A 15,085-nucleotide genomic window follows, 5' to 3' on the forward strand; every position below is an offset into this window, starting at 1 on the left:
TTCAATGTTACTCTTCGTTGGTCCCTTCTTACCCTTTACTTTTATCATGGACTCAGATATTCATCAATTTCTACTTGAGTTTTCTTTCATCCTTTAGGTACTCAGAGTTTGGTTCTTTTATGTGTGTATCTGAAAGTATTGCTACCACCGTCACAAACACCGTTATGGAGATCACCATCCTACCATTCTTTCCTTCATGTTTCATCTGATAAAGGAGAACTTAAACTTTTTACAACTTTAATAAACCTTTCACAATGGGATCTCTGTAAGGTAAAAAAAAACGTAAAGAGGTTTTGCTAATCAAGAAGCAAATGTTGCCCTCTTTGATACCCCCACAGTGGTTGGTTATCAATGTTTCACCCCATTGCACAACTTTATTGTTACTCTGCTTGTACAATCATTGAAATGCAAGCACCAAGGAAAAGATCAAACACACATGGTACCACCACATGTTCCAAGAATAGCATCTGTAATTAAGAAGACAATTTTAGAAAGGAACATTTGTTAACTATTCATGTTGATTGACTGTCAATTTTGGGTGACCATTGCAGTAGATAATTCAATAAATAAAGTGTGGAAGTAGTGACCGAAAAACAAATACCGGAAACAGCAGGCAATTTACTTTGAAATTACAAAATTATGAAATTACTTAAATCATTAAAGCCCTGGTACAAAGGACACCTTTTTGCACAAGCAGTACATATATCCCCCAGTTCTCACATCATCACATTAGAGAAAGAAGTAAGAAACTGTACCTCCGTTTGTATTTTGCCAAATCAGCATCCACAATATCTGCCAGAGGGAGATTAAACAAACTGAAGGCAGCATGCACAATCACCCTAAAATAGAAAGGCAGATCATTACACGTTTTGCAAATATCTCTCTTAAAAGAAAACATATTAAACCTTAGCAAGGAAAGTATGATCTTTATTATCATAATCACTGTGTTTATTCATCAGTATAGAATCAATTGTCAAGTTAGTTTCCTAAGGAACATCATGTATAATAAACCACTTTAAAAAGGAAGCAAAAACACAAATGTATATACACTTGTCCATGAGGAGAGAATGGGGAAAACACATTTGGAACTGCAGAACATAATGATAAGAAAGAAGCAGTTTGATTGGTTAGAAGTATTTGTTGATGTGGACTAATGGCTGCATTGCAGAACTCTGAACCAGGAGGCCAGCGTTCAAATCCTGGCCAAACTGTGTGACTTTGACAAATCACTTTATGTTCATGTGCTTTAGGCCTCTTGGTAATATCAACATATCATTATTTTCTTTTTATTCAATATACACAGTGGACTAGTCTAATCAGTAGACAGCCACAGCGTTTAACTGATAAATTTGTAATAGAAAGCGTATTGTTTGTAAGCTATGAGAGTGTAAAATGAAATTGAGTGTATGGGCTATAAAGGAGAACACACAGTTTTACAAGAAAACATACCTTTTGATCTAGTCTAACTTCAAATAAGAACTCAAGACTACTTAAAAGTGGGGGAGGGAAATTCACCAATGCTCTAGATCCTATTGCAGCCTTTTGAATGATAACCCCAAATACCACAACATCACCTACTGGGACATTGACAGAATGGAAGGAGGCTCCAGAGATTTACCATATCTGTACCAATCAATTATAATCATCACTAAGACAATGACAATCCTGTGCTGGGAAACCCCTCGGGGTAGCTGTGCGCATTACACATCTCCAAATAAATAAATAAAATAAATAAGTCTTTTTCATTTTATTGGAAACCTGAAGAGAAGGTGGCTTAACGAAGTCCATGTATCTTCCATTGATGGAACAAGCAGTTGCGTAGTCTCAATCTTTGTCTAGAAGTCCAAGTCATTGTTTAAAGGACATAAACCTGATACAGCTTGACATAGTATGAACATTTACTTGTGCAAATCCAAATTCGGTAAAATGCACATTTGCCACAAAATTACAAAGCAGTATTTTGTCAACTGCATTACTTGATGCTTCATCCAAAAGATACTTAATGGATATGTACATATGTTCATTTTTCATAATGAAGTTATGTGCAAATCCCAATTTACAAATAGATGCACTACATGCTTTTTTTCAGGTACTAAATAGCTGAGATTCGGTCAACCAGGGCACAACTGAATAATGAAAAGCAGACATGGGAAATTTCAAAATATCTGCCGGTTAGAAATTGGCGTTTTGGTTGAGTGGGTTGTTAACCCTGCTCATGCAATGGGGGCGAAGCCTGGCCAGGCAGCAAGATGGCTGCTCTATAGAGAGGCTCTGCCAGCCGAAAAACATAATCCGACATTTGTCCTTATCCAGTGGGTTCATCCACAATACTTAAGCCCCTGTATGCCTGGCCCGGATTGCGGGAAGCCTCTAAGGGACAACAGCAGATTCTGGCACAGCGGGGAGTGACGTCTAATCCAAACGTGGCCTGGAAGTGTTTGAGTGCTGCAGGCTTCTGCGTTGGAAGGGGCTGTGCGCTTCCTAGGTGGCGCAGCGGAGGGTGCCCGGCCAAGATTCACCACTGCTGTGAGGATGAGCTGCTGGAGTGGGACCCCGAAGACGCCTACCCCCGAGACCCGCTGCTATAAAGCACCGAGCCGGGGCAAGAGGCCGACACTGTGATGCCTGCTGACCGTGACGCGGGAGGAGCCACTGCTGATCCTTGGCGACAATGGCTGGGCCCGCATGATCGGAGACGGTCGGACGCCAAGCCCTGGGACTGTGGCAGTGAGCTGACATTCTATTGATCTCATCAGAGGTGGGGGCCAGGACCCAGGGACCTACTGAATGGGTGACCAACTAAGACTTTGCCGCGACCCGTGCTCACTTGCGGATGAGGAGGAGGTACCTTCTGAGGTGACACTGATGGGGAGCACACACTGTGCTCATGGAGGGCCACTGAATTGACACGCACAGCTTGCGTTTATGTCCTGTCTGCTCATTGTAAATGCCTGCTGGAGTGCCCTTGTGCAGGCACCTGACTGCCTCTTACCTAGTCCCAGACTGGGACATCTAACACATCGCCTTGAGAACTGCCTTCTTGGTTTTGGATCCCCTGCCGGGTGGGGGTGTCCACGGCAGCGCCCCTGTTGTGGGGGCGCTTATTGCACCGGTGCGGAGTCACTCGGCCCACCCATGGTGTTACTTTTTGTGATCCCGGAGCCCTGGGCTTTCAAAATGAGCAAGAGCACTGACTGGGCCTTTTGGTTACTGATTGGGGCATCAATAGTGCTAGCGCCTGCCTGATGTTCGCCACACTGAGGCCGGCCTGAGACATCGCCATCCAAACTGGGGCCACGCGACCTACACAGATTGCAATCGAAAATGACCACCGGCCTACTACCTGCACACTGTTGATAACATGCAATTTAGTTAGAGTGATTGGGCCTGTCTGATGATCACTCCTCCGGACCCTGCTTGGGATATTGCATCCTAACGTGGGCTTCATTGCCAGACATTGTGAATTGGCAGCCCCCCTGATGGACTGAACGACGTTGTGTGGCCTGCTTGTGTCCCCCGGCTTCGACTTCCTTCCCGGGGAGAGGCGGGGTCACATGCACGGACTGCAACCAGGAAAAGACCCCTGGCTCGCTACTCGCACCTGGCTGGTGACAAGTGTTTTGGCTGGAACGATTAGGCCGAACTGTGGTTGAATATTTGCCTCTCCCTAAAACTGTCCCTGTCCCGAGTGGGGGTGCCCGGGTGGGAGAGATCTTCGCAGACTGTTGGAGATGCCTGTCTGGGCTGGATTTTGCTAATTGCACCGGCACTGCTCGACAAGATAACTGTGCCATAGTAAGGCCTTTTCGCCCACATTGTACTTAAAGGCCCAAACCCACGCCCTACACAATGATACAATGGGCAAACAAGACGCTCACCAATCAAAGCTCACCTTTGAGGTCAAAAGACATACATTGCAAGAAGAAGAAATCGATAATACAAGGGGGGCTAATGGAAACTATGAAGACCTGAAAAGAAATTCCTGTACAAGTTAAATCCAGCTTATGAGCCAATAATGCCAAACTGAACCTAATGGCCAGCCGAATGGACCGCATGAAAGAGTGTTGACAAACACGAGGATAGAATAGACCATCTGAAAGCCAGGGTCTCGGAGGCAGATGATGGGCACGCTAGAACCAGCAAGTATCTCCTGGGCATGGATAAGGTCCTTGAACTTACCAAAGCGAAGAACGAAAACTTGGAAGCGAGCGCATGGCGCAACAACCTCTGAATAACTGGAGTCCCTGAATCCACCAATATAGATAAAATAGAAGACTGCACTGAAACCATGCTTCACGAACTGTTGGGAGAAGTCTTATTCCCAGTTTGTATAGTGGAGTGGGTTCACCGCACTCTGGCACGGCAGCCACCACCCGGCTCTACACCTAGACCCATAGTTGCCCAGCTGCTAAACTACAAAGACCAAGATTTAGTCCTTCGCCAGGCCTGAGAACGCAGGTAGGTGGAATATCAGAGAAACACACTCTCCTTCAATCCGGATTTCACCCCCCTTATTGTGCAGGCTGTATGCAGGGTATTCCTGCCCGCCAAGAGAATTCTGCAAAAACTGAACATTAACTATGCTCTCTTATACCCTGCTAAACTACGCATACCACATGGGGGGGAACTATCATCACTTCGTTGACCCGAAAACAACCCTTAAATTTGCTAAAAGCATACCGAAGAAGACTGGATCGTCCTGTGCGTCCACGCAAAAGAGAGAGGAAGAAGGCATGGACGATTATGATTGACATTATGGACCTACTGTCTCGCCAGCAAGCGGCATAGCCCCTTTATGCAAGAAGATGCGATATAATTGATCCTAAGCTCTACTGATGTGACCACATCCGGATGCTACCACAGACAGCGCATTTGGTGCTCCAATCCCACTAAACCAGATCCCTTGGAAATAATTATGGGGTACTTGTGCCCCTCGGCCACCCAGTCTGAGCCAGATTGGAGAGTTCGCCTGGCTTGACAACGCCTCCAGGGATGATTCCTATGTATTCTGTTTTTCTAGGGAAATGGGTTAGGATGGGCTCTGAATTTCCGCCATGTTTGGGGGCTGAAGAGGGTGGGGGAGGAAAGGTACATAAATGTTCTTGTTTGTTGTTCTTCTTTTCCCCTTGGTCAGACAATGCACATGACTTTTGACATCGCAGCACTCCCTGTGCTGACTACTAGTTGCACCCTAGACACCTCATCCTATCTCTCATACTTGGAGGCAGCCCTACATTTACTCTACCTACAGGCTACAAGCACGGACCCATAGACTCATGCATCCTGCTGCAGACCTTACCCCCTAGACGTCATGACAGCTACTATTAGGTGCCTCACTTCGAACAGGAGGGGTCTAAATCACCAACGCAAAGCCAGATTAGTGCATGCCTATATCATAAGACACCGCGTTGACGTCGGCTTTCTCCAAGAGCTTCACCTCGCTCCATCAACATCCTCCCACCTTAAAGCGGGATGGTGTGCAGACAAGCATGTAGTCCATCATTCTAAATATGCGTGAGGGATAGCCATACTGATACATAAGGGTTTACCATGCCACTCGACTCAAACTGCCAGACACAGAAGGACAATATGTTATATTGGCCGGCATACTGCACCAATACCCCATCATATTGGTCTCCATTTATGTCCCTAACGGGGCGTGGCCAGAGTTTTTATGCGAACGTGTGGTGTAAAATTGCTAATATGGGACCAGGTGCAGTGGTTGGGGGGGGGAGGTGATTTTAACATGGTTCTGGACCCAGCCGTGGACCGCTCGGGCACGCCCCACCACCTTCACCCCAATGCTTCCGCACAACTGCACATTGTGATAAACAACAACTGCCTCTCAGATGTCTGGAGGTGTTTGATTGGGCGAAGCGAGGAGGGTTCATGCATTACATCGACACATGGCACATGGTCGACAAAGATTATTGGCCTACTAAGTGAGATGTCCTCACATGAACTTCAGTGGTCTCCCACCTACCCAGAACCCTTTTGGATCCCAGCCCGGTGCTCCTTGAATTTGCTTTGCTGCAGGCTAACTCACAAGCATTTACATGGAAGCTTTCACCCAGGGCTTTTCGAGACTCTGCCTTTCTTGCGGAGATCCTTCCTGCTATTTTGGAATTCTTTGAATTAAACAAAGGCTCAGTCTCTTCTCCATTGGTATTATCAGAGACTTTTAAAGTTGTGATCAACGGAGTGTGCATCGCAAAACAGACTGGCGTCCTCAAAGCGATAAGAACGCGACTGACAGCATTGGAGAGTCAACCCCGGGCACCGGAGCTAGAATATTAAGCCTCCAAGTCCCCTGTTGCCATGGCGACTTTCCGCAAAACACTTACTGAGTACAATGACGAGGTGACGCGGGAACGGAGCTTCCCAACTCACGATGTGGTGGCCCGCCGATATGGTGAGGGAGAGTGACCTGGTAGAACACTAGCTAATATGCTCTGCTGGCCGCGTGCCTCGGAATACGTAATTGAAATGATCAGCCAAAGTCGGCACTCCACTTCCACTTCCACTTTATTAATTATTTATAGAGCGCACAGTGACCAGACTGGTATCCTGGCGCTGAAGCAGCAATTATATACACAGGAGACCAAAAGGCAAAGAACCAGAAGATTATCGTGTAACAACCATCCATTATTTGGGAAACAGCCAGGTCTTCAAAGTTGCAGCCACCAAAACTCTGTGCAGTGTCTGAATCAAATAGTTAGGGGCTCCTAATAGGAAAGCATTACAGTAATCTAATCTAATGAATATGATGCTCCACGCAATTAATGCTTTAGCCCGATGAGGTAGGACAGAGAACAGTTTTCTTAGTCCTCGAAGCAATGCAAAGTAACTCCAAGATTACATACTGCATCTGAGGGGAATGGCCAGAAATTCATAGGTAGTGGCATCACAATCTTGTTCGCTGAACAGCATAAGAATTCGCTCTTGTCCCCATTCAATTTCAGGGGGTTTGCACTCAATCCAATGGACAGTATCCGCTATACAAGTCTGGAAATCTCTTACAGCATCTGGCTGATTGTTGTTGAAAGACAGAATCAGCTGTGTATCGTCTGCATAATTGACCATTGAAAGGTAATGCGTCTTAATCAGAGGAATTATGGGATGCATATAAATCTTACATAGCACCAGGATGAGTGCTGAGCCCTGGGGCATCCCCTGTTTAGTAAAGATTGATTGATTGATAAGGGGGTAGCGCCACCGCCTGACAGCGATCTTGTAAAAAGGATTTTATCCACTTCCATACGGTCCCACCAACACACAAGCCTACCAATCTTGTCAGCAGGGTGTGGTGGTTGACGGTATCGAAAGCGGCCAACAGATCCAGCCGGACAAGCCCACTGACGGGTTAAACACAATGACCTCCTTCTACGCCAGACTCTACTGAGCTACGGAAACCCCAGGCCAAAGGGAACCTACAGCGTACCTAAATAAGACACAGAAGCTCTGGCTTGACTGCTCACACCATTAATTCCTAGACTCCTCCTTTACGGAGGAGGAAATACAGCAGGTCATAAAAAGCCTACCTAGTGATAATGTACTAGGGCTGGATGGCCTAAGGACCTCCCTTTACAAGGAATATGCTGCCCTGCTGATTTCCCACTTACAAAACATGTTCGAGGCCTTCCTGGCATCCAGGGAACTACCTCCATCGCTCCGAGAGGCAATCATTGTAACCATACTTAAACCTGATAAACCAGAAAACCAGTGCAACTCTTACCGGCTGCTCTCAATGATAAATGTTGACAACAAAATATTCGCCAAGCTACTTCCCAACCATCTCCTCGCGCTCCTATCCGACATAGAACATCCAGATAAATCAGGTTTTGTGCCAAGGCAATCTACAGCTCACGCGCACGCTATTCACCATGCTTCACAGCATGGAACCCAGCCTGCTTGCGCGGCCACATTGTTAGATGCCACTAAGGCGTTTGACTCGCCCGAGTGGACGTATTTATTCTTTTTTACGCTGCCTGGGTCTTACCACAAGATTTGTGCGCCTTATCAAGTTGTAATAAACCTCCCCAACGGCCAGACTCAGCTTAAATGGGATGATATAGGATCCATTTCCCATATCACGTGGCACTTGCTAGGGCGGTCTCTTATCCCCTACCCACTTCGCGATCCCGATGGAACCACTGGTTGCCTGAGTGAGTCAGCATCACGCTACTGAATTTTCCAGCACAGAAAACCCTAATTTCAATGTACGTGGATGACACTGTGCTTTATGTCCAGGACCCACAAACTAACCTTCTTTTCCCCAAATATTTTTATTAACAGCTTTTTTTGTTGCAGTACAGTGTTCGTCAGTGGTGCTCCCGACACAGAATTCCAGTGCTACATCATCAATCAAAAGGGGATCATCAGGATAGTACATCACATTCTATTTGCAACAGGCGGTAGTGAATATAGCAATGATCCCTGCTTGGGTTACATCATCGCACAGGTCAGAAAAACAATAAGTAATGAACTATAAACAATTCAACATTACGAGATCTCATTAGTTTCTAATCAACTGTCCATGATATGTAGGCATTCCCGTTGTTGCCTCACCATGGCAGGCATGTTCCTAATGTTATGTGAGGTTGCCGTTCCTATGGAAAGTAGCCTGTCGGTTAGGTTGCGGAAGAGCAAACCCTGTCCATGCGTTACAGGATGAGGAAAGAGGAGTAGGTGTCTTGTGGGTGTTCAAAGTCTGTGTCCAAACGTGATGACAACTGGGAGGGTACATTGTGGGGCAGTCTTGTAAGTTGGGGCATGAAAGTATCATTTGCGTGTGAAGAAGTGGATATCATGCTAATTTCGGCTGAGCAGTCAATGTAACGCCCGTCAAGCAAGACCTAACCAGGGAAACCCACAAACTAACCTTGACCCCATTATACAAGAAGTCATACGATTTGGAGGCCATCCATGTATCCACATAAACTGGGCTAAATCTACCCTTTTTCCACTTCCAGACAATACGTCCCTAGTTGAATCAGAATTCCCCTTGGAATGTGCGCTCGATCCGGTGCCCTATTTGGGAGTTTGGCCGAGTCAGGATGTAGAGGAACTCTGGCGGGTAAACTATGAGAGAGTAATGGCCTGGTTAACTATGAGAGAGTAATGGACTGGTTAGAGGAGAAAATCGCGACATGGCTTCCTCTGTCCCTGACTATTGCTAATCTGTCCCTGGCAGGACAATTAGCAATAGCTACATTGATTGTTTTACACAAATTTCTGTATCTATTTATTTATCAATCTTCCCATGCCACACACTTCTCACTTTTTCCAGTGCCTACGCTCCAACTTGATATTACTAGCATGGGCCAGCAAGCAACCGCAAATTTCCTGGGAAAACTTTCACTCCCTCTCACTCCCTTTTCATCAAGGGGGTCTCAATGCACCAGATATGTTATTGTACACATTATGCGTGCAGGCTCAATATCTACACTTCTGTCTGTATACTACAAGATTTCAGCCACAAATAGCAGTGGAGGCGGATGCTGCTTCTCCCTGGCCGATAACCACTCTGCTCCATCAAACCTACAAGCCTCCACGAGAAGAAATAGACACAGTGGAATGACTCAAATGGGCATGGATGGCCCATCTATTCCATTGCACGTAACCCAATGCTGCCTGCCTTGCAAAAAGAGTGCGCTAGAGCACGAGCACGTTAGAGGAAATTAATAACCTACGCAGAATTATACTCTTACAGACCCTTTATTCCCCCCTTTGCTCCTAAGGATGCTCCGAGACCCACTATGTTAGACACTATGCTCTATCAGCAGCTACGTGCCACATGCAGAGCTTTACATGATACATTCCCCGAGTCCAAGCGGAGTGGTGTGGTGCAGTGGCCAGGGCAGCTGACTTCGGAGCACAGGGTTAACGGTTTGATCCCCAGCTTCGGCGGCAGCTCAGCTCAGCTCAGCACCATGTGACTCTGGGCAATAGCTCACTTAATTTCCACGACGGCCCCCAGCGCCTTGAGATCCGCAAGGGTGAGTAGTTGCGCTTTACAAATACGGATTTATTTTTATTACATTTACTGCCACTGCTGCAAGCACTTAAACATATGCGGACTACGGCCTCACCCGGTAAACTAATCACTAGATTGTATGAGATAATGCAGGACAAGTATTTTAAAGTAACAATGGTCCCATTCACGTAGAGTAGGAATAAATATCGCAATTATTAAAATAAGAAATTGGAGTTCAAACAAGTGGTCAATGCAAATGATGAAAAAAATGTAATTATAATTAGGAACAAGTAATAAACAATTCAATGAGTGAGCTAGCCGTGATGAGGTAAAAGGGAAATCAGCCGATTTCCTTAACCCAGGCTGGTGACTTTAAAAAGTGACTTTTTGGTGAACAGTTGCAGATACAAAAAAGTCAGATCAGCGTCTCATACTCAATAATCAAATATACAATACAATATGGAGTTTAGAGACGCAAGTCAAGTTTTATAATGCAGGACAAAGCACCCATCCGCATTCCAATGGCCCGCAACATGTGGGAGCGAGATCAAGACACTCCTATTACAAATGAGTGAAAATATTGCGATGAACAGACCGCTGCCATCTCGCCAAATTATAGACTGCGACTTATCCATTTTAAATTCAGTTGTACTGTACACTGACACAATTGCAACGCATGGGATTGCTAACAGAGGCATGCTGAATGAGACGCCTGGCTCCTCAAGCCACTTTTCTGCATCTCGCCTGGGTCTGCCCACTGGTGATGAAATACTGGCAGACTGCACTTCACACTCTGGGGCAGACTGTTGGGCTTCTGGTTCCACAGACCACACTGGAGTGTCTTCTAGGGTATGTGAAAGACATCCTGCCTGACACTCGCCGCCTAACGGCTATGCTTCTACTGCTGGCAAAACGTCAAGTTCCTATACAGTGGGGACGGAAACAAGCGCCTAAAGCTAAGTCCTGGTTACAGGATGTGGCTTATTGTCAGGAACAACTGGTTAACTACTGGGAGCAAATGCCACCGGTATCTCACCTCAAAGATATCTGGGAACCGTCACTATTGTACTTACGCCTGTAGGGCTCTCCTCTCGGACCGCTTGCGGAGGCGAGTCCTTCTTCAGATGCCAAGCCCCGGAGCCTAGGCCAACGGCTTCCCTGTAGACATACATGCATGGAGGTGATCCATTTGTCCTCTTCTCTTGAATAAGCCTGTACCTGTCGATTGTGTCATATTTCAACAACTGTAAACGTCTGATGGACAATGATGACCGCCTTTCTCCAGATGTACAAATCTTAACTTGTTTATTTCATCAGCTATGTCAGTGAGGGATGTTAAGTTGCTTCTATGGCCTTGATCTGCCATGTTACCCCCTTCCGTGCCCTCTCCCCCCCTCTTTTCCTCAATTTCTTTCACTTTTATTTCCATTTCTTGTTGTAGGATGTGGTAGCTAATAATGCCTGATATGTTTAGGGCCGTTGCCTTACGATGTTCCTTACCTTAAATGTCAATAAAGACAATTTTTAAAAAACCTGCTCAAGCAACAGTCACAATCTCAGTCTGGGTGAACCACTAAAGTCACTAAATTAACTTGTGCTTAACCCATGGTAGCATGGTGGCACAAAAGCAGTCCGGCTTAACTTAAAGGCAATTAAACAGTAGTGAAAACACAACACAAAAACAATCCCTCACCAATTTAGAACAAAAAAGGCAATTGTAATAAATATTCAACACCAAAACTACAAAAATCCAATCAGTAAAACCAATAATGTTTAACGTTTAAAGGTAAAAACTCGTGCCTAAAAGATCAAAGTAAAGTTGCAGTGAAGATTTCTACGTTTGAACGTAGTCTCTTTTTTGTAAGTTGAAAACCTCCAGCGGGATGAAGCTACAAGTTGTAGCCAACAAGAGCTCTAAGAGGCCAGCTACCCCTTCTGGACCACGGGACAGGATTTTCTGCTGAGGAGAAGAACGTAGCAGGAGCTGCCACAACGTCAGGCCAACCAGTGATGCGCCATGGGCGGATCAATGTGCAGGTAGGTCCTGGTCTCCTCTCGGTTCTCAGTGCATTTTTTAGCCAAAATATTTCGAACTTTCAAGTTTTGGATTTTGGCTATCTGGGCACCTTTAGCACCACAACCAAGGGTCCAGGACTGGGGTTGCACCACTTGGGATGTTAGGACTCACTTAGGCTGGACCCAGGTGTGGGTTCAAGATGGTAGGAGCCTTTTCTGTCTCTGGGACTCTAATCAGGAGACCTGCTAACTAAAGTAACTTTGGTAGTTCTGGGTTCAAGAGGTGGAACAGGGCTCAAGCAGCAGGCAGTCCACTGAGGGTTCGAGGCAGGCAGCAGAGCAGTACTTCCAGGTGCAGGAAAGCAGCCTTCTGAAGTACGCAGCTAGTCACAGCAGCAGACAGTCCTCTAACAGACCTTACGCAGGTCCAGAAGGCAAACTGAAGTAGGGAGAGGTTCCGAGAGATTTGTTTTGCAGTGCTCGGAATTTCCTGCCTCCCCTTCCCTTGCTCCAGCCTGGCTGGAGGCACAATGCACTAGTTATCTGTGTAAAGGCAGGGCACAGCCTACTTATTTGCAAGTGGGGAGGTGCCCAGCTACATCCTCCAATCCTGCCAGTGATGGCCCATCCAGACACACCTAATCCCTCTATTGTGTGGCAGTCTGGGAGGATTATACATAGTCCAGCTGCCAACTACACTCACTCATGTGACCCAGGAACAGGCTGCAGGCGCAAAATAGCTAGGGCAGGAAAATGCCAACTTTCTAAAAGTTTCAGTGTGCACCCATCTGTCGCACTGCGTAACCGGAGAATTTTTTTTCTTTCTTGAAAGTACACCTCTTCATCACAAATTTATCAATTTTATCGTTGTTTGCCAATAATTTTATCAATCCTTATTTCATCCATTTTCCTGTATATTAAATCACTCCAGAGACAGCATGGATGCACCAGAATGCTTTATTCGACAGTTTCAAATGCCTTCTGCTGCTCATCCAGGCTTTTAACAGCAGCACGTAAGGTCAACCATATTGATATAAATTACTGTCTCTAAAGGAAAAGTTACTTGCCTTTGATCTAGCCGCAGACTCCTCAATTTACAATCCTCACCACCCACCAGACTGAATCCGGAAATGTCTTCCCATAGCATGTCTGCACGTTGGTAGAGGGCGTTGTGTGATTCCGTATCAACGTCGTCCACCAGATGAGATTCAGACCGAGTCCATGGAGCTCCCCCACCGACGTGCCGACCGAAGTTTCTTCCACAACTATTTCCTGTGCCCAAAACGTGGAGAGACATATAAAAACGGCCTATTGAAACAGAATGCTAAACTACACAAACACTTGTGTCAAATAACCACTGGGTTCTTTTTTTGGAACGTGAATGACCAAATGAAATCTTTGAGACAAAGAAGACTCGGAGCGGGGAGAATGGGAGGGTCGCTAAGGACTCTGCGGCTAGATCCTGTCGCTACCAGATAATGCGTTACTGAAGGTAAGTAACTGTTTATCTGATAGAGACATCTAGCCACAGATTCCTTACTTTAGAATTAAATGCCAAAGCCATACCATTCCCGGAGGAGGGTCTGCAAACTAAGACCATGAAAAGTCTCTTACTATAACAAACCTGTTCCACAACAAGAGAAAAAGACCAGACATTTACAATAATGAAGGTGAGCAATAACATACTCTACCATCTAAACACCAGCGGGAGGTACCACAGGTAAGTAAAGGTACAAGACATTTAAACCACTGGAATTAAATACCCATGTTTGTATGACAAATCGGGGTCAGAAGCCAACCAACAATACGAGAATAAAACGATTTGCACCCCTAACGGGATCCGAACCATGCATTCTCATCTCACAAAAACTGTGGACAGTACCACAGTAACAAAAGTTATACAAATATTAAAAGCATGGGGATAAGATTACCCCTGACATTAAGACAACGTCACCAAATGACCCTATGAACATAAACCCATTTGGTCATTTATCCAAGCCAGAACCACGCGTTCAAACCTGTGGAACACAGAGCAGCAGGCTAAGCCACCGAGCAATACCTTCATGTCATATAAAGTCCCGTCCTAGCCAGAACTACCCTGCAAATCACACAGAGAAAAATCCATCTCCCATGAAAAAAACACAACAAATGTTCTTATCAAAAAGAAGCCGAAGACAACAAAAGCAACTATAGGTATAGAAGCAGTCCCTCTACAGGAAAAGAACTAGAGATGATAGAAATACCTCTAGGATAATATATATATATATATATATATATATATATATATATATATATATATATATATATATATATATATATATAATTTCCATGCGTTTGCTCAATTCTTTTGACTTGCTGAAGTAGCGTATTACTACCGTCGATGTCCACTCTCCTACATTTGTATATGTGAGTGAATGGTATGATTGTTGTGTATGAATGAATGTACTTCAGTTTGGCCTATTAACATCAGCAGAAGCATACGGTGGCATTTCGGTTTCTTTTCATAAGATCACTGCAACTCTTAAAATTACTGTTGAATAAATTATAGTAAGTTATTTGGGGTATTAAATATTATTTATGTAACACAATACAATTTAAATCAGGTAACGTAATTTAAACGTTGTAGACGTAATACTAAAGCAATGCATATATTCATTATTTCTCCATAAATTGTATCTATGAAACAGTTGTGTGTCAAAGAAAAAGAAGAAATAAGACATGAAGGTCTAGTCCAATGTATGAAGGAGGATAAGCCTGATTAAAGAATCGAGAACGTTCATCCAAATTAGGCACGAAAATAATCTTTCCTCAGTGGGGTGCCTGCATGGAGATTAGGAGCCACAAAAAGGTCAGAAGCATCAAACCCCTCCTCAAAATCAGACATGTGTATGCATTCTCAAGGAATGGATAACGAAAGCTGGGCTGCAACCTTTGTACTGAAATAAACAAAGACAGTATTTTCGGATATTACCCAGCACCACCGTATACTGTTCAGGAACAAACACTGCTACCAATTTTCACTTTTTCGGTCTATCCTTCTATTTAGGTTTGTAAACAGAGGAAAAGACTTTCAAAGCAAATTCTTGCAGAAGA

General features: G+C 45.0%; 1 protein-coding gene across 5 annotated transcripts in view; it reads right to left on the reverse strand.

Moving 5' to 3' along the window:
- The window catches only part of LOC146796457 (solute carrier family 68 member 1-like), a 166,833-nt gene that overhangs the window by 26,231 nt on the left and 125,517 nt on the right, over positions 1–15,085 (reverse strand). For all 5 annotated transcript variants that reach the window (XM_085629036.1, XM_085629038.1, XM_085629037.1 and 2 more), the window contains exon 6: positions 756–839. In XM_085629036.1, the coding sequence (XP_085485162.1) occupies positions 756–839 (84 nt within the window). The remainder of the gene's footprint in view (positions 1–755; positions 840–15,085) is intronic.

Source organism: Triturus cristatus, chromosome 10 (genome assembly GCF_964204655.1).
Source record: "Triturus cristatus chromosome 10, aTriCri1.1, whole genome shotgun sequence".
NCBI classification, from domain to species: domain Eukaryota; kingdom Metazoa; phylum Chordata; class Amphibia; order Caudata; family Salamandridae; genus Triturus; species Triturus cristatus.